The 19,430-nt window shown below is 55.2% G+C and overlaps 6 protein-coding genes across 6 annotated transcripts; 3 read left to right on the top strand and 3 right to left on the bottom strand.

Moving 5' to 3' along the window:
- Positions 1 to 416: 416 nt before the first annotated feature.
- Positions 417 to 2,579, top strand: PHSY_003814 (hypothetical protein; the record flags this gene model as incomplete). The annotated part of the gene is made up of 4 exons (XM_012334431.1): positions 417 to 1,522; positions 1,837 to 2,087; positions 2,235 to 2,296; positions 2,436 to 2,579. 4 exons carry the CDS (start codon positions 417 to 419, stop codon positions 2,577 to 2,579), a joined length of 1,563 nt encoding a protein of 520 aa, XP_012189821.1.
- Positions 2,580 to 3,116: 537 nt separating this feature from the next.
- On the top strand, positions 3,117 to 4,730 carry PHSY_003815 (tRNA a64-2'-O-ribosylphosphate transferase; the record flags this gene model as incomplete). Its single annotated transcript, XM_012334432.1, has 1 exon — positions 3,117 to 4,730. One exon carries the CDS (start codon positions 3,117 to 3,119, stop codon positions 4,728 to 4,730), a length of 1,614 nt encoding a protein of 537 aa, XP_012189822.1.
- Positions 4,731 to 4,793: 63 nt separating this feature from the next.
- PHSY_003816 (hypothetical protein) lies at positions 4,794 to 6,089 on the bottom strand (the record flags this gene model as incomplete). The annotated part of the gene is made up of 1 exon (XM_012334433.1): positions 4,794 to 6,089. The coding sequence occupies one exon, from the start codon at positions 6,087 to 6,089 to the stop codon at positions 4,794 to 4,796; it is 1,296 nt and encodes a 431-aa protein (XP_012189823.1).
- Positions 6,090 to 6,398: 309 nt separating this feature from the next.
- On the top strand, positions 6,399 to 13,547 carry PHSY_003817 (hypothetical protein; the record flags this gene model as incomplete). The annotated part of the gene is made up of 3 exons (XM_012334434.1): positions 6,399 to 7,829; positions 8,085 to 8,317; positions 10,190 to 13,547. The coding sequence occupies 3 exons, from the start codon at positions 6,399 to 6,401 to the stop codon at positions 13,545 to 13,547; spliced, it is 5,022 nt and encodes a 1,673-aa protein (XP_012189824.1).
- Positions 13,548 to 13,790: 243 nt separating this feature from the next.
- Positions 13,791 to 16,457, bottom strand: PHSY_003818 (hypothetical protein; the record flags this gene model as incomplete). Its single annotated transcript, XM_012334435.1, has 1 exon — positions 13,791 to 16,457. The coding sequence occupies one exon, from the start codon at positions 16,455 to 16,457 to the stop codon at positions 13,791 to 13,793; it is 2,667 nt and encodes an 888-aa protein (XP_012189825.1).
- A 532-nt stretch (positions 16,458 to 16,989) lies between these two features.
- On the bottom strand, positions 16,990 to 18,849 carry PHSY_003819 (phosphoglucomutase; the record flags this gene model as incomplete). Its single annotated transcript, XM_012334436.1, has 1 exon — positions 16,990 to 18,849. One exon carries the CDS (start codon positions 18,847 to 18,849, stop codon positions 16,990 to 16,992), a length of 1,860 nt encoding a protein of 619 aa, XP_012189826.1.
- Positions 18,850 to 19,430: the final 581 nt, after the last annotated feature.

Here is a 19,430-nt window from a genome sequence, read left to right on the forward strand (position 1 = left end):
GGTACGCCGACGGTAGCCAAGGGACCTTTGCCAAAACTGGAACGTGCGTCAAGCTCGGCCTTTGTTTCGTCCGCATTTTCAGGTCATGGAATTTTTGGTCGGGGCTGATGCACGCGGTGCAGAGTGTTTGAAGCGAGGAAGAATATCTCCACTTTTTCGGTTGCCGCTCAGGAGGGGAGTAGTCAAGGAGACGACCTAACAAAGTTATCCTGTTCGAAACTGTCTTGATCTCGGCAATGAGCTCGGCGACATCAATCACCAACCGACACTCTGCACAACACGGCGATCCAGGAGCTCGAGCCTTGTTTTTTTGACACTTGGACCCCTTGGTCTTGACATCGCTTGCACGAAGCCTGTACAAGAACGCATTCTTTGTACAAGAACGTCCGTCCTAACGAACAGAGTGAAAACTCAGCATGGTGCTCGGTTTTGGAAAGAAGAAGAGCAAGGTGCTCAAGGCATCGTCATCTGCCGCTGCAGGCCCCTCGACGCCTGTCAGCAACCCTCTGCCGGAGCGGGGCTCGTCACGACCCGTCAATGGAGGGGCGCAAGACCCTCAGGAGGATGCATCTATCCCTCCAACCAGATTCAAGTACGGCGCCGAGATCTCCAAGGCCGTCGTGGACATTGCAGGACTGCCGGTCAACGTGTTCGGCCTGGATGAGCTCACACCAGCGCCGGCTCGCGCGAGCGCACCACCTCCGCCTCCCGTATGCGTCGTCATCCACATGCACGGACGCGGCGGCTCGGCTGACACCGAGGAAAAGATCGCCCGGCAGCTCTACGACCGCATCTCACGAGACAAGGCCGCCTATCGATCACAAGAGAACGCCGGCTTAGTGGCTACATCTTCTGTTCAGCGCGACCACCTGGTCGTCACATTCGACGCGCGCAACCACGGCCAGCGGACCACCAACCCGACAGGTCAAAAGGCGTGGAAGCAAGGCAACACGCGCCACGCCATGGATCTATACGGCATGATCGTCGGCGACGCACGCGATGCGTCCTTCATCGTCGATTTCCTAGCTTCGTACATCTTTCCTCAGGACGACAGGACCGTCGTCGAGTGGGTCATCACAGGCAAGTCGCTGGGTGGACACGCAACATGGCACGTTCTTGCGGACGATGCGCGCATCAAGATCGGTGTACCGTTCATCGGCATGCCCGACTATTCGCGTCTGCTCGCTTCGCGCACAAGAACGTCGTTCGTCACAAACGGTCCGCCCTACGTACCAGCAAGCCTCAAAGCACTGGTCGAGAAGATCGACCCTGCTCGCACCGCCTATGACAGCTTCGATCCGCGGCGCAACCCGTTCTGGGGAAAGAAAATCTGCGTGCTGAGCGGCGCCAACGACAAGCTGGTGCATTGGGACTGGAACGAGGATTTCCTGAAAGCACTTGTCGTAGGCGAGCCGACGGGGTCGAGAGGTGAGATGCCAGGGCTCAAGATTCATAGACGACCGGGGGTAGGCCACGAAGTGACGGAAGAGATGGTGGAAGAAGCAGGCGAATGGATCTGGAGGTGGGGCATCGTAGCACCGCAGTGATGTCTCAAGCAGAAGTAATGAATGCATGCTTCAGAGAAGTCAACGTTGAGTTCATGGTCGTGTGAGCGGATGCGCTGTTGGACTCGATTCAACGGACCCTGAGGGAGAAGAGAATGTACACGGCCGAGACAATGTTTCTCAGATCTTATCTCATGTCTCGAGTCTTTATTTCTAGGTGAGCAGCAACTGACCAATTGCAACTGCGTTGTTTGGAAATCCAAATTTGGACGGAAGCACGCGATGCTCGCCTGCTGGCTGCCACCCTCTCTCTCACATTCATTTCCGGCAGTCGGCTTAGCGCGCACGCCGGTCTGGATCCCCACAACGCACGACCTCGAAATACTGCATCCGCTCTGCCGTACCTGCTGTCGATCAGCATCGGAACCACCACCATCATCTCACTTAATCGCCTCCGACTCGCTTTCGGAATCGTCATCTTTTGCATTCTCATTCTGCATTTCAATCCGATCCATCACACTAGACAGCTCTACATCATGGGAAAGCAGGTCGACTTGAACGAGCTCAAGAACCACAAGTCCGGTGAGTCTTTGTACGACCAGTCCACAGCAAATGCTGCCAGACCTTTCGTGATCTAGTACTGACCGACTTGCTGAAAACGCGCCACGTCTCTCCGCTCTTCAATCTCTGCTCGCTATCCTGCTTACATTTGTTTCCGCGGACTTGCAGAGGACTCGGCCTGGGTTGTCGTAGAGGGCAAGGTGTACGACGTCACTGGATTCCTCGACGATGTGAGTAGCACCGATCCACACATCACACATTGCATTCTTCACAAGGTTTTGAGTGTATCAGCCGTGTTCTGCGTCGATACTGACTCTGTTCCCCCTCCTTCATCTGTGGTGAAACATCTCAAATTTATCCGACGAACAGCACCCGGGAGGAAAGAAGATCCTGCTCAAGAACTGTGGAAAGGACGCTACCGAGGCCTTCTGGACCTACCACGGCGAGAAGATCCTCGAGAAGGTCGCGAAAGAGTACGAGATCGGCGAGTTCAAGGACTCTGCCAAGCTTTAAGCTTGAACATCAATCTATTTGGAAGGAATAAGAACAGTCCGTATCATTCTGATCCCCTTTAGAATGAATGCCTATGCGTGGGTACGTGTCTGTCGAGTGTGTCGGAGAAAGACTTTCGTGTTCACGAACTGGCCGGTATTCTGTGAGCTCTGCAATGACTGTGTCCGAGGTTGGTAGGAGGGGTGTGCGTCTGAGGCGCTTGCTTCAGCTTCAACGTGCAGCGTGCGCATCGACTGTCGAACGAGACTTTGACTGTCATAAACACATGCATGCGGAGACAACACTGTGGCGAAGTGAAGGTCATGACTTACTGTACACTTGACCTCAGAGGCCGAAGTAGCATACATGTGTCATAATGCAGATGAAAGGTTGACCTCCAGGGCCTGACGGGGGACATCAACGAATTCAGGGTCCTGAACTTTTTTTTTGCATCATGCAGCTCGAGCTTTTTCTGCAAACATCTTCCTCGCGGATGCTCAAACATCGTTCCCTTGCAGCCGTTACATACTGTTCAGGTCCGCATAGCAAAATGTTATCATGACCTCAAGTGAGCCCGCTGCGGGCTCCTCATCCTCTGATACTCACGCTCGACAAGACTGGAAGCACAGCGACCACATCAAACGAGAATCGCGGCATATCTACAACAAGCTTCACTCGATCTCTTACGACTCTGCCTTCGTCCATCGCATCCAATCTCTCTTCCCCTCACTCCTGCTCACCGCCAACCTACGATGTGGTGCATGGTACACCGATCCGACCATCACGCCCGCCGTATCGTATTTCAAGTCGACCGACGGACACACTCATCAATGGGGATTCAGTCTGAAACGATCCAACCTGCACCTCGTCCGGTTGATCGTCAATGCTGGAGGTGCGATCATTGTTGACTCTACAAGAAGGGGCAAGAGTATGCCGGATGCTTTGAGCAAGACCATACCGATTTGGTGTGCTGTGCTGAACCAGGCATCGAGACGCAGGTTCGGATGTCCAAGGGAATGCGAAGAAGGGTTTCAGCTGGGGACTCCGAAATGGATGATTCCGCCTACAGAACACGATCAGATCCGAGCAAGAATCGATGACTTTGTAGAGTCACTGCTAGACTCTGATCTAGAAGTGCCGAAACTGGACAGACCGCTCAGGCCAGTCTTTGTCACTCCACAGACGGAGCTTGACACGCTCCAAGGGTCGGACCGGAGTGGTTGTACGCCCATTGTCCTGGTCTCAGCTTCTCGATTCGTTTCCGACTCGGCAGATATCGAGACAGGCACGACGAAAGGCTCGGAGCGAGCAGGCAGAGATTTTGTCTACGTTCAAGGAGCCGGTGACGATCACGAAAATTGGGCACGCGGTTTGACACCTGATGTCTTCTGGAAGCATCAAGCTCAACTCCTTCAATGCGAAAAGGCACAACTCGAAGCGCTGGTCGACAGCATTGTTGCGGAAGAATCGCGCTCAGTTGGTGAAAAAGCCGGACATTGGTTCACGCCCATATCCGTCCCTAAAGAGACGGACGGGCAACGAGTTCCAGCTGACGCCCCCACGAACGGAGCAGATTTCGAAGTCGGAAGCACAGGTGTGTTCATCGGCTCTCGAACCCTAGACTACACCTTCCCGACTGCAGAGATAGAGCAATACGCTCTGATTCTGCACTTTACAAAGCCCTTGAATCCGGTCGATGGCAAAGAAACGGAGCTTTCAGAATTGCTTTCAGCGGTCCGTATGACTCCGGAACCAAGACCCAAACCTAAAGTGTTAGAACTTCAGATGTCAGCCAACAAGAAAGGCCTCTCCGCTCTCCGCACGGTATTCCCTTCCGCCATCCAACAAGCACATCACGCACTCATGCAGCCGTCCTCGGATCTTACTGGTCGCGCTCAAGTGCTCATCTGCTGTCAGGACGGCAAGGATCTCTCTGGTAGTCTCGCAATCGCCATCCTAGCATCGTGCTTCAACGACCAACGCCAATTGATTCTCGACGACAATCTCTTCGCCCAACACACTGCGCAGATCAGCAAAGACACGACGAAACGGCGTCTCCAATGGCTTGTCAGCGCCAACCCGCGTGCCGCACCCAGTCGAGCTTTCTTGCTTCGCATCAACGAGCTTCTCATAAGTCCTCGTCACAGACCACCCACTTCAAGTAGCATATAAACTACCCTATCACATTCTCCAGTATTTGATAGAGCAGTATCAGGGAAGGAAATGTTAATACCATCAGAATCCACCGCTAAGCTGGCCACCAAAATCATCTCTGATGCTCTGACTGCTTCCACTCGGCGAATTCGGAGCAGACGAGCTCGACTCGGATGCCGATTCAGCCGCACGCGTTTCTCCCAACACCATGCGCGCACGCTTGCGTTTGGTTTTGGCGTGTGCAATGTCCGGTTCTGCTTCTGCTTCGGCTAACGCCGGTTCGTCGAGATCTCGTTCGGCGTCGAGTCGACGCGCGCGGTTCTTGATCTCTCTGACGTTTCCGCCGGCTGCGGAGGAGAGGTCGATCTGAGTTGCTTTGGTCAGCAAGAGTTCGTCTTCGACCGTGGCGGTCTTGCGCGATGGTTGGGCAGAGGTGGGTCGGACTGCCTTCGCTTTTGTAGGGGATGCACGAGCGGGACGTGTCTGGCCAGACTTGGCGTAGATATCCTCTTCGACGTAGAGCATGAGGTTGATCACCCCTGAATCGAGGGTTTTGATCGGGCGGATCTTTGGTGCTGGGTCAGCGGTGGTGGACTCCATGTCGAGAGAAGAGCCATGTCGAGGTTCATGAGAGCGTCCGAGGATCTCGGCATCAGCAGGGATCCAATCTCCTGTACTTGCTTCGTTGCGATCCTTTCCGACGGGCGTTGTGTCCTCATCCATCATCTCGAGCACTACTGCAAATGTGAGTTCGGTGGTGGAAGCCGTGTCTCCATCTTGTCCTCTTGCGCCTGCCGCCGATGGCATGTCGTACAAGATCCCATCGACAACCATGAGCTTCTGCATGAATCCTCTGAAGATCATCTCGAGCTCGCTGCTCGTCACATTGCTAGATATCGCCAAATCCCGATCGCGCTGGTCTATCAGTGCAGACGGCAGGATGTAGTCCAAGCTGAAAACAAATCGTTCGAAAGCATCGGCAGCATCGCCCGAGCTTTCTCCACCCGAAGAGCCGCTCCCGTTCGAGCCTCCGTTCGGATCCACAACGACATTCGGACGAATGACGAGGATGACCTTGCTGACCGTGCTCTTCTCTATCTCGCTCCGGAGTGCCGTCAGCACGCGCGAGATGTATTCGTTGAGCCCCGGATGGCGAGATTGATAGCATGGATGGCTGTACTTTTTGCGTCGGGCAAATGCATCGTAGGGGTATACTGACCGCATGCACAGGATAGTGTGGAATGCGACCTCGAGGAAATCGATGATGCCGGAGACTAGCTGATTGTAGGTCAGCGGCGAGTCTTCTAAACGGTCGCGTGGTGGAACGGCATTCTGTTGCTGGTCGGTGTCGAGCTGTCGAACTTTGCCTTTGTCCATGACGGCCTGAGAGCTTCTATGGGCGATATTCAGTGGTCTATGAGTCTAGCATGGCTCCTTGTTCGGTTGGTGGGAGGTGTTGTTGTTTGTGGCTGAGCAAAGTCAGGGTCCACTGTGCATGTCACAAGAATTTCGGCTTTCGGTTGTTCTCCTCCACCTCTACGTTTTTGAGAAGGAAGGGAAGAGACGAGCGAATCCTGAGCTTTCCCCCACCCCAGGACCGCCCGGTCACGCTCATCCTCCTAGAGACCTGCTAGGAAGGAGGGAGAGAGCAAACCAGCTCCTTCGATCATGTTGGCAACTACAGCAATGACGGCGCGGTGCGCCACTTCGGGCAGTTTCGCAGTATTGCATGGAACGTTCGCTCATCCGCAGCAGACAGTTCGTATGTCTTCCATCGTCACCCATACCAGCCTAAAACCGAAACGATTTCTGACAGCGGATGCGCTTGCAAGTGCGTCGACCTCGTCGGGTCAAAGGACACTCTCCAGCTCAAAGACGAACTCTAGACCACGCGACACTTCAGCCTCAACAGCCAGGAATGATAAAACCGCCAGCCCGTCACACAAAGGCAAGGCAAGGGACATGGGTAACGTCGATTTAATTGGGAAGGCAAAAGGCAAGTCCTTCAAGTCGAGAGCGCGTACTGGGTCAAATATGACTACGGGCAACTTCACCGCCGCTGCTGAGTCGAATGACCACCACGAGGCAGCAAGCAAGGACCAGCCTATACAGGCTTCTATCGAGTCAGATACTCTAAAAGAGTCGGGCCGGACAACGTCCCTCGAGGAGGAAATACCAAGGCAAGACGAGCTAGCGCTGGCGCAAGAGCAGCTACGAAAGCTCTTCTCATCGCGAGTCAAAGTCACAGGGAACCTAGGGGTCACGTCGCCATCCGACGAGATCGCGAAGAGTTCCGATCCTCTAGCCCCATCATCGCATGTGGGCCAGGACGAAGAAGCCACATCTTCGCAATGGGGAAGCCCTCTCCCATCTTCTAGCTTCACACGGCCAACCCTGGCTCAGCTGCAAGATGCGGAACTGGATCAATTCGCCGCAATGTACACATCGAAGACTGCCTGGGATCCGAGGAAGGACTACACGCTAATGCAAGACGGCCCAGAGCGTGAGTCTTACCTTAGGAGAACGCTCGAGCTGGGCGAACGCCGATACATCGTCCTCATTCTGGATGGTGACAATCTACTGTTTCACCCTCGACACCTCAACCAAGGGTATGAAGGAGGCAAGTTCGTCTACGAGGAACTCCGACAACGCATCGCCAAGAAGCACCAAATCAGACCACAGAGGCTTGATTTACGCATCCGTCTCTTTGCATCGATTCCTGCCTTGGCCAACTCTCTCCTTGCGAGGAGAGTGGTTCCCAAAGATATGTTCTTCGACTTCTTACAGGCGCTCACGGATGCTAGTGTGCACAACTACTTTGTCAATGTCGGTAAGGCGGATCAAGCGGCTGACATGCGGGTCAAGGCTGCTCTGGCGGATGCGGTCCAGGATCCGGGCTGCTTCCGTGCTTATTTGGGAGGACTGGATGATTTCGGCTACAAAGAGGAACTCAGTGCAATCCACGAAATGGGGCTCCTCGATAAGAAAGTTCATCTGGTTCAGGTGCCGGGCTTTGCCGTCGAATCCAGAGCCTACCAGGCTTATGCCCATCGGGCGATTGATCTCGATTATCTCTTCAAGAATAATAATGCCGCGATGCGGGATGTGGACAACTATGTAAGTGCACAGCATACGGCGGCTCTCGGTCAACACCCTCGTCCAAGACTGCTTCCTAAGCGCAGGCCCTCGGTCTACCTCGGCAGTCTCTCGCGAGCGTCTGATGTCTTGGCAAGCGGACTGGCCAATCGTCGCCTTGAGTGCGACTGTAAATGTACTGACATTCCTCACTGTACTCCTTTCGCTTTCCCGCCGTTCCTTGGCGTGTCTGGTGCTATACGCGTCTGATCCCCCTCGCCTTATCCACGTGGACAGAATCGCGAAGCTTTTGAGACCGCCGGCGAAGAAGGGAAGTCGACGAAATCGACTCCCTGCCTGTTCCATCACTTCTCCAAGAAAGGCTGCATGCAGCATGACACCTGCACCTACTCGCACGAACCCATCTCCGCCGAACGCAAGGAGGAGATCAGATCCCGCCTCAAGAGACGCCGATGCCCAGCTGTGCTCCGTGGCGAGGAATGTCAGTACGGAGACGACTGCTTTTTCGCGTGAGTTCCTGGCTTTGCGACTTTCCGTAACTGTCCCACTAAGTCGAGGATCGGTCTCTTGCCGGCGGTGCCATCTCTAGCCCGCCGAAGAGGTTCGACACGACAGAGACGAGAGCATCCGCGTCAATGAAACTGACGCAACACTCCCTCTCCTCTTGCGATCTGATCTCTTTGACAGTCATTGAAGCTCACCACGAACAGCCGAGCGGAACCTCCGGCGGAAGCACCACAACTTTGCGACAAACGGACCAATTGGTCAAAGTCGGTCGGTCTTGCACAAGGACGCAACAGCTCGAATCAGCAACACCTTTCAGTGGCGATGACGTGGAAAAGCCGACAGGAGCATGACCATGTCAGCATTCCTATCTGCAGTGGTGACCGCTCGTCGCGCCCGTGTAGGTGCCCACTCGCTGCCTTGAGCATCACGACATCAGTCTGATCGATCAAGACCGTCGGCACTGCCACGTGCGGAGCAGTAATCATATCGGCTACCCCTTCGAACTCACTATTGACGAGTCATGTGAATCTTCCCACAGGGCAAAGGTAGCTCTCGTCTCCCTTTGAACACAATCAGCGGTCGAAGCAGCATCGCCGAACCACTTGGATTCCAGCAGCATTGCTGTCTTCGGAAGGAACCGTCGGCAAAAAGTGCGTTGGCCTAGTCTCACCGCAAACCTAATCTCGGAAAGTTAGCTCGGAAAGTGATGGTACGCAAAAGATTTATTCTCCGTAAATGAAAGCAAGGACAGAGAAGGTGGGCACGACATCAGTGTCATAGCCTAAATTCGGTCGAAGGTCTCCACATGCCAAGACCGTCGTAAGGCTTGCGTCATCTGGATTGATTTTTCCGGGGCATCGGAAGAGAGCAAGAACCGCTGCTTCTTGGCACCATCTTGGCATCAGCTGTACCAAACTTTTTGACAGTCGTTGTGTCATGCAGAGCCTTCTTCGCCATCTGGAACCCGGAATTTCGAACCATCCGCAGGGGTCTTGGCCTGCCGACCATGTCCAGTACCACGTAGTCTACTCGTCGTCCTGCAGCGTTGTGCCTGGCTCAGGTCGTGGGAACAGTTTTAGCATCCAACCAGCGCTGCAGATGATGACGCAAAATGGCACCCCCTCCGCTCTATCGCTGCTAAGTCCGCCCAGCGGACCACGATACCCGTCGTCTGGAACTAGTTTGGAACGAGTTCTCATTCTCTAGACTGTCTCGGAGTAAGGGCCTAAACATGTCATTGAGCTCTTTTCCAGAACTGATATCAGGAACACTGCTCGCTCGCCTAGATGCTCATGCACTTCCTTGGTCTTACATCCGCTCGCTGACAATGATCACATCACATTTCAAGCATTATTGATGATACCGCCAGCCGCTGTCTTGGCAATCCTTGCCGTATCATTGCGGACATAACGCGCGTGGCTATCTCGCCTAAGGCACAGCGCTCAGTTCTTCTTGCAGGTCTCTAGCACACTCGAGAAGTGCTTGCTCGCGATCAGGCAGCTCCGGAGCTCCAACGCTGGGGACACAGCACGGTTGCATCGACTCTCGTATCTGATGTCGGCTGCCTTCGGTCTTGGCATTCTCGTCCCGGCTCATTCCAGGATCTACCTATCGCTCCGGCCTCGAGTGTAAGGTATATAACCTCGAACCTCCGGCGGCTTCTTCAACCTCCTTCTCCTCACCACCCTCAACATCCTTTTCAAGCTCTCCTTTCCGGGCAGCTACATGATTCCTTCTCCTCAAACGATCCTGTCAACGTTTTCTCTGCCTACCTCAAGGGAGAATACTGTCACAGCTTCCCTAGCACCATAGCTTCGGCTCAGATTCACCGCCAGAGCACTTTAGCAGCTCATCGACCTACCTGTCTGCGATAGGCGACATAGCTTATACCACGAGAACACGACCCATTCATACCAGGCTTCCTCCGTTAAGATGGTTCAGAAGAAAGAAGACAAGTTCCCACGCAGTGACACCGTCCAGGGTCCTGACATTGACATCGAGGATGCACTTGGAGCATCATGGCAACACCACTACACCAGTGTCACGCGCGCCCTCGGCGTCGAGGATCCTGAACACGGTCTCAACAAGAAGGACATCGAGTCGCGACGTCAAGAGTACGGTCAAAACCAACTCGAAGGGGGCGACGAAATCAGCATCTGGAAGATTATGCTTCACCAGATCGCCAACGCCATGACACTGGTTCTCATCCTTGCCATGGGTGTCTCGCTCGGCATCGGCTCGTGGATCGAAGGTGGCGTGCTTGCCGGTGTGGTCGCCATCAACATCGTCGTCGGCTTCTTCCAGGAGCTTTCGGCTGAAAAGACCATGAACGCACTCCGCAACCTCGCTTCTCCCACGGCTCGCGTCATCCGAAATGGTGACGGCGAGACCATTTCGGCTAACGAGGTGGTTCCAGGAGACATTATCGAGCTCACCACCGGCGACACTGTTCCGGCCGACTGCCGCCTGATCGACTCGATGAACTTTGAGACCGACGAGGCCTTGCTCACGGGAGAATCTCTTCCCGTGGCCAAGGACCACACGCAGATCTACTCTGCCGGCGACGATGTCGGTGTCGGCGACCGTCTCAACATGGCTTTTACCTCTTCCACCGTCTCAAAGGGGCGCGCTACTGGCGTAGTCGTCGGAACAGGAATGAACACCGAAATCGGCAAGATCGCAGACGCTCTGCGCGGCGCTGCCAAGGCGCAAAAGATTCGCGACGTCAAGCGCAACGCTTACGGCAAGGCCCTCCCCCACCACTACGTCCAGGCCGGTGCCCTTACCGTCTGGGACCACATCAATAACTTTCTCGGCACCAACAAGGGTACGCCGTTGCAACGCCGTCTCTCGCAACTGGCAGTAGCACTCTTTTTCGTTGCCGTTCTGTTCGCGGTGATCGTCTTCCTGTCTAACAACTGGACCGACAACGAAGTCATCATCTACGCCGTCGCAACTGGTGTCTCTATGATTCCTGCATCGCTCACCGCCGTTCTGACCATCACGATGGCCATGGGCAGCAAAGCCATGGTCAAGAAGAACGTCATTGTACGAAAGCTCGAGTCGCTCGAGGCGCTTGGATCGATCAACGATATCTGCTCGGACAAGACCGGTACGCTTACTCAAGGCAAGATGGTCGTCCGCAAGGCTTGGGTCCCCGCTTCGGGCACCTACAGCGTTTCCGAGACCAACGAGCCTTTCAACCCGACTCTCGGAGAGGTCTCTGTCAACGATATTGAGCCTCGCAATGACAAGGCCGGAAGCCAATCCAGCGAAGGAGAGGTTGTCGCCCGCTCCGGAAAGTCGGACAAGGTCAAGGGCAACGACCGATTCGAGGATTTCATGAACGTCGCGTCGCTCTGCAACCTTGCCACCGTCTTCAAGGACAAGGAGACCCACGCATGGACGGCTCACGGTGATCCAACCGAGTGCGCTATCCAGACTTTCGTCACACGTTTCGCCTGGGGCCGGCTCAAGCTCACCAAAGGAGCCGATGCAGACAAGGAAGTCACCGAAAAAGATCGTACCGCCGCGAAGTGGACTCAGATCACCGAATATCCCTTCGACAGCTCTGTCAAACGTATGGCCGTCACGTACACCAACAACCAGGCTCGCGAGAGCTACGCCATGATGAAGGGTGCCGTCGAGCGAGTCCTCGATGCCTGCACTTCCGCGCAAACCTCCGAGGGCAAGATCGACTTTGACGAGAAGTTCGAAAAGCGCGTACTCGAAAACATGGAGGCGCTCGCTAGTCAGGGTCTTCGAGTCCTGGCTCTCGCTCACCGCAAGCTTACCGAAGCAGAGAAGGACCTCGACGAGGAGCTCGAACGCTCGGACGTCGAGTCCAACATGACCTTCCTCGGTCTTGTTGGCCTGTACGACCCGCCCCGTCCCGAGACAGCCGGCGCTGTCCGCAAGTGCAAGGAAGCCGGCATCACCGTCCGCATGCTTACCGGTGATCACCCAGGCACCGCCAAGGCTATCGCCCTCGACGTTGGTATTGTCCCCCGCAACACCACTAGGTACTCCAAGGCAGAGATGGACAGCATGGTCATGACTGCAGCCCAGTTCGACAAGCTCTCTGAAGACGAGATCGATGCACTTCCGCAATTGCCTCTTGTTATCGCCCGATGTGCACCTCAAACCAAGGTCCGCATGATCGAGGCACTCCACCGTCGAGGCAAGTTCTGCGCCATGACCGGCGACGGTGTCAACGACTCTCCCTCGCTCAAGATGTCCGACGTCGGTATCGCCATGGGTATGAACGGTTCTGATGTTGCCAAGGATGCGTCCGACATCGTACTCGTAGACGACAATTTTGCCTCCATCGGCAACGCCATCGAAGAAGGTCGACGCATGGCCGACAACATCTCGAAGTTCGTCTGCCATCTCTTGGCGCAGAACGTAGCACAGGCTTCCGTGTTGCTCATCGGTTTGGCTTTCAAGGACGAAACTGGTCTTTCGGTATTCCCACTCTCGCCCGTCGAGATTCTCTACATCATCATGGTTACTTCTGGTCTCCCCGCTATGGGTCTCGGAATGGAAAAGGCTTCGCTGGACGTCATGAAGAGAAAGCCTCGTTCCAACAAGTGGGGCATCTTCAGCCCGGAGATGCTCGTCGATCTGATGGTGTACGGCCTGTTCATGGCTCTTCTCTGTCTGGCGACCTTCACGCTGGTCGAGTTCGGCTGGGGCAACGGAGAGCTTGGCATCAACTGCAACTCCGATTACACGGCCACTTGCGATCTCGTCTTCCGTGCTCGAGCATCCACCTTCGCCGTCATGACCTGGTTCTCCCTCATTCTCGCCTGGGAGATCGTCGACACCCGTCGCAGCTTCTTCAACATGCGTGACGTCGGCACCTGGTACAACCGCTGGTTCAAAACCACCTGGGGCCAAAACAAGTTCCTCTTCATCTGCGTCGTCGGTGGCTTCTTCTCTGTTTTCCCTCTGCTCTACATTCCCGTTCTGAACGACGTCGTCTTCCTTCACACGGGCATCACGTGGGAGTGGGGCATCGTCTTCGTCGCCACGGGCCTGTTCGTCGGTGGTATCGAAGCCTACAAGTGGGGCAAGCGAGTTTACTACCGAAGAACCCAGGTCGACAACTCGAAGTTGGTCGACGAGGAGCAGCAGATCGAGGACGTGCAATCGGCAGGAAAGACCGCCGATGAGCACAGCAAGACGATGGTTCCTGCACCGACGTCGTCCACCGAGAAAACGATGGTGTAGATTGTTTTTCAAGCATTCAGCATTGTACAGCACTTTCAATGTAACTTAGCATTTTTCATGAATAGCAAGTTCCACGCAGTGTCAACGTCTGTGGCAGATTGATCTCTTCTCCAAGCTCTTGTATAGGCATGATGTCAAATAATAGCAATGCAAGGTATCTAAAGCTACATGGTAGAAAAATCGTACACGGGTTGTATCCCATCCGTTCGAAGCGTTGATGACATTTCATTCTGTCCCAACAACCTACACTGTAAGGTCGTGCAAGGAACCGTGAGTCGCGTTGGGCATGTGGGATGAAAGCATATTCCTGCTCATCACCATCTGACCGAAGACAGTTCTCAACGCCGACGACTCGTCTTTGACTCTGAATAGCCTCTGTTTGCTCCCGGTCACCGTGACACGCTCGTCTCCACCTTCACTCTCTAGGATGTCCCTTCCCCGAGTGAGAGCGTACAGCACCTTGCCTGGAGGATAGAGATGCGTGTTGTGCATGTTCGCTTCCAAGGTCTTGCGGAGCACCAAGAAATCGTGCTCCAGCTCAGCCCGCTTAGAAGCGTCCATCCGCCCGGATTGGTACTCGAAGGCGCGCTTCATGAGGGCGTTCATGGTCCCATCGCCATGGTGAGCTTCTTTGTCCTGATAGCAGAGCCATGCGCAGCAGTTACGGATGTCCTGGATCGAGCCGAGCGACAGTCGGCAGACGAGGTCGTAGGAGTAGGTGTACGACGTGATGATCGACGAGACGCTTCGACCGAGCTGCGAACTAGTCACGCAGGGAACCGCGAAGCAGTAGGCATGCAGTCTTCGACCTGCTGGAAGACCCGAAGAAGCGATTGTCAAGCCTGTTGTGGGATCCGCCCACATCAGCGCGAGAACACTCGCAACACCCGCGCCGAGCGAATGTCCTGTGACGTCGATCGAGTAGCCAGGGTTCGCTGCCAGTGCAGCGGCCACTGCACGATGTACGGCGCGGCCTTTGTAACCGATCTCGTTTGCGGTAATCACAAAACCTTCGTGCACCAGGAAACCAAAAGCTTCCTCTGAAACAAAGCTGGCCCGTTTTGCTCCACCCTCAGCGGCCTGCATCTGAGCTACACGTGCGTCCATGTTCTTCTGCACTTCGCGGTCGAAGACAAATGGCACGGATTCGCAAGTTAGATCGGCGGCAAGGTCGCCCATTGAAAGCGTACCCCGAAGGACGAGAATGATGGTCTTACGAGGATGATCAGTGACGACGTAGAAACGGGGCTTGCTGGGTCGCGCCTTATCCTTGGGGTTGTAAGGTGTGCGACCGCTGGCAGCGTTGGAGTCCTCTTCATACTGTCCTGCCGCTACAGCGCCACGCTTGAGGTCAGCGGTGTGGTGGAAGAGGTCTTCGTCGTGTGTACCCGAGATGACGTCCCAAAGATTGTACGACGATCTATGACCATTGCCGTTCCGGTCAACGGCGACAACGCCCTCCGTTGACGACCCAGTGGCAGCAGCATCTGCCGCTTCCGCAACAGACGCGAGCCTGTCGTCGTCCTCATCTTCAAGCTCCATCTGTGCCGCAGCCTCGAGAAACTCGGCCTGATCTTTGCGCATGAATTCGTCTTCAGCTGAGAAGATGACATTGCCTGTGGGTGCAGCAGTGGGCTTGGCCTTACCGCCACTGGCAGTCGCATTGCTCGGCATGGTGTTGCTGTCAGCCGGCATCGAATTCAGCCACAACAATGCTATCCCGCCGTAGACACCGAGGACAAGTTTCGAGTAGCGCTGCAGGTTGTGGACAGCCTCCGCATCCGAAAGCGGTCTAGCGGGCTCGTCAGAGAGTTCTGATCCTGGTAGTCGAGTGCTCGATCCGTGCTTATGACCGATCTCGGCACCTATGACGTTCCCCGAGTACTCGCCTGCAAGCGCCTGGTTCGAAGTGATGCGCACATCAGCTTGGTTTTGTGCGTGTTCGCCGTCTTTTGAGGCGCCGTCGGTGATTGGAATGAGAGGAGCGGTGGTAGCGCCAACGTGATGGGTCTGCTTGAGTTGCTCAACCTCTTCTTTCAAGCGATCAGTGTCGATCTCGTCGAGCGCGGGAAGCATGCGCTGCTCTTGGAAGTTGCGAGTGACGAGCTGGATACAGACCCAAGTCGACAGGGCCTTGGTGATACCGATGATCGAATAAGCTGGGATGCCACCGGGCGGCAACGAATCATCTTGATGGTTCCACTCGCGTTTGACGAGCTTAGAAAATTCCATCAAGCTGCGAAGAACCTCGGAACCCAGCGCCCGTCTGATACCCTCGATGCCGGAACCAGCAGCGCCTAAGCCGGCACTGGTGACTGCACTAGTAAGGTCGATACCACCGACAGCGACGAGCGAAATAGCGTCGAAAAAGGTAGCAATGCCCGAGTGCGCTGCTCGAGAGATCGAGGGAGTTCCGGAAGTGTCTCCAGGAGCTGTGCCTGTGAACGCGCCATCGGCAAGGATGGCAGGCACTGCGACCAAGCCCTGCGTGAGCCGCTTTGCAAAGTTGAGACCAAAGGCGGTAGCGGTACGCGCGAAGTTGAAATAGGCTGATGTAGCAGCATTGGCGGCGCCGAAACCAGATGCAGAGTGGCCGAGGACCCCCTGCCAGTCTACGCTGGGTCCTTGTTGTACGACGACGCCGGCGTCACCTGGAACGGCCTCGTTGGCTGGCTGGTAGAGAGAAGCAGCATCATCGTCAGCCGCTTCGGAGTCCGGGATGGAGAGAGCTGCCTCGCTGAGGCTCTGAGCCTCTTCGCGTTCCTCTTCGACCTCTTTGGCCTCTTGAGGGGACAACGACTGCGAATCGATGGTCGGTGAGATGACAGCAGGAGCTGCGGTGGTGTCTGCGGTGCTAGGGCTAGGCTGCTCGACACCGTGTGCGAATGATCCAGGTGGAAGCTCGCTCATCTTGCTGACCAAAAAAAGGAAGATGAAGGTGATGATGGTGGTGAGAAGTCAGGATGTGCAGCCAGCTCTCCCACCTTTGAACAATGGAAGAACTCGACGAGTTGGAACCAACACCCTTTCTCGATGATGAGCGTGAAATGATCGACACTCAAACGACTCAGCCACACAAGGTCGAGCAGAGCGCGGGGTGAGCGAACACACACGGAGAGGCGCGCCATGCAGGGTCCTGTACCAATTCATCGTCCTTCTTCCGAAAATACAATACGTACATCAGGCACTAAAGCACTGCTGTTGGAGCTCGGTGACTTTTGCAAATTTTGGGATCGCAGAGCAGTCAAAGTTATTCTCACGCGCCAATCGACTCCATTTCGTGAGCGTGTGGCAAACCTTTGACTGCTAGGTACTCCAACTGCGACGGGCTTCCTGTAGCCACTATACTCTGCCTTTTTCACACACACTCGCGATCAGGATCGGTTTCCAATTTGGTGTGACTTTGACAGGGACGACAGCAACACGCTCAGCAATACGCTGATCAACTCATCCAAGCCCAAAAGGCATCAACCACCTGCTCGAGCTCCGTGTTGACACGCTGCACCGCATCCGAGTAAGCCTCTCCGTCCTTGATCTGACCCAATGCTTCCGTGTAGATCTTGACCTTCGGCTCGGTGCCCGACGGCCTGACAATGACACGAACGTCACCGAGCATAATCTCCTGCTCGTCACGCTTGCCTGTCGACGCATCAACGTGGCTGGGTGGCACGTAGAACCGCAACACGTCGTTCTTGGGGATGCTCAGATCGCCAGCTTCGGCCTTGGCTTGGTTGTAAGCTGGTCGATTCTTCAGGTCGTCGACCAGGCTGAAGTTGTATGACCTGTCTCCGGTCTTGTCTGCCACGCTGTTCTTGCCGGCGTCGAGATCGCCGCGGAGCTTTGTCATGACGTCCGTGCCCTTCATAGTTGAACTCAGCTTGATGATCTTTTGCATCGTGACCGAGAGCCCGACAAGACGATGCAGCTCTTCCAGACGGTCCCAAAGCGTCTTGCCTTCCCTCGCTAGGTCAAATGCCATCGACACAATGAGCAGGTAGGACGAGAGTCCATCCTTGTCCCACACAGAGCTGGCAGCCATGTAGCCCAATGCTTCCTCGTAGCCGAACCCGAACGATCCTGCACCCTCCCGAGCTTCAATTCCTCGAGCAACATTTCCAAGCCACTTGAAGCCCGTCAGCGTCTCGACGTGTTTCCCACCCCAGTGCCCCGAAAGACGAGCAAGCAGACGGCTCGAGACGATGGTGCTCAGCGTCCATACGCCAGCTTTGCCACCATTGGCTTTGGCAGCACGTCGCAAAATCTCGTCGCCGAGCAGCGCACCAAGTTGATCACCGGTCAAAGCGCGCAGCTTACCCGTCGAGTCACGGGCCGAAACTGCGAGTCGGTCTGCGTCCGGGTCGTTGACAATAGCCAGTCCAGTCTTGTGCTGCTCCGAGAGCTTGTGCACGAGCTCAAGCGTAGAAAGCTCTTCCGGGTTCGGAAACTCGAGGGTCGGGAAAGCACCATCCGGCTCTCGTTGTTCTGGCGAGATCCAGAAGTTGATCCCTTCTTCAAGACCAACGACCTCTTTCGATAGCCTCTCGATAGAAGGTGCGCCGACGCCGTGCAGGGGACTGTATGCGATGCTGATAGGGGCGTCTTTGCCATGAACTGGTTCGCTGCTGAAAGTGTTGAGGGCCTGAACATCCTTTATGTAGCTCGTCAGCATCTCGTCTCCGAATTCCTTGATGGTGCCTTTGCTTGTGCACTCCTCCAGGTCGCTCAATGCTGGCGGCTGCGACTGCTCGGCGATCTTGAGGATCTCGTTGGCGATCAGTCCGTCCACAGGAGTGTTGATCTGCGTGCCAGCAGGCCCGTAGACCTTGTACCCGTTGTACTCTTTCGGATTGTGACTAGCTGTCACAACGATGCCCCCGGCCAGTCCCAGTTTCTTCACTGCGTAGCCGCACATAGGCGTCGGCGTCGGCGTTGGGTAGATCTGCGAGGGAATGCCACGGTAAGCAAAGTGCTGCGCAGAAGCGTAGGCGAAATCCTTGCTGCCGAATCGTCCGTCGAACGCGATAGCAACACCCTTGGAGGTTGCTGTTCCCTTGTCACTCTGCAAAAGATACTCCGCCAGACCCGCGGTGGTTTCGAGGACTGTGAGCAGATTCATCTTGCTTGGGCCGACACCCATGACACCTCGCAGACCAGCAGTGCCGAATTCGAGCCGACCATTGAAGCTGGTTTGTAGCTCTTTGAGGTCATTGCTGTCTATGAATTTGGACAGCTGGCTTCTCGTAGCCGGATCAGGGTCCTTCCCGAGCCAGGCCTTGGCTTGGGTGAGTAGATCGGATGACATGGCTGATGATGAGACTCAAGCGACCAGAAGAAAAGCCCCACTGGGTGAACGGGTGTTTCGAGATCGACGAGGTCTTGACTTTTCAAGCGCCAATGAATGTATGTGGGAATACGTTGCGAATGGTCGGGGGTGGAGTCAAAGGATGTTGATCGAAGCAAAAGCAATGAAGCAATCCTACCTGCGTTCGGATGCTCGGGCCACGAGAATCAAGATCAGCACTTTCTTCGAGATTCTCTGATTCTTCTCGGAGATGGCCGGCGGGGAGATTTGTTATGTTAGGTCGTGTCGGCTCGGCATAACACGACCTGGTTATTCGCAAAGCCAGCCACATGGACTCGATTCGGCGAATACGCCGATGGTGGCTGCGGGGGAATCGTCTCTGCACAACAATACTATGATAAGACACTCGGTTTAGCGGAGTCGCTGCAGCTTGGCTTGTTCTTCCCGGCAGATTCGGTCTGGCTCGTACTTGGACACGACTTTCAGTGAAATCAACAAGCTGTTCTAGCAACACCACTTAAGTTGTTGGAAGACTTTCCGGCTGGCATAGCCGAACTGTCCGCTTCATCCCTTCAAATGAG

The sequence above is a fragment of the Pseudozyma hubeiensis genome (genome assembly GCF_000403515.1).
Source record: "Pseudozyma hubeiensis SY62 DNA, scaffold: PHS38, whole genome shotgun sequence".
Lineage (NCBI taxonomy): Eukaryota > Fungi > Basidiomycota > Ustilaginomycetes > Ustilaginales > Ustilaginaceae > Pseudozyma > Pseudozyma hubeiensis.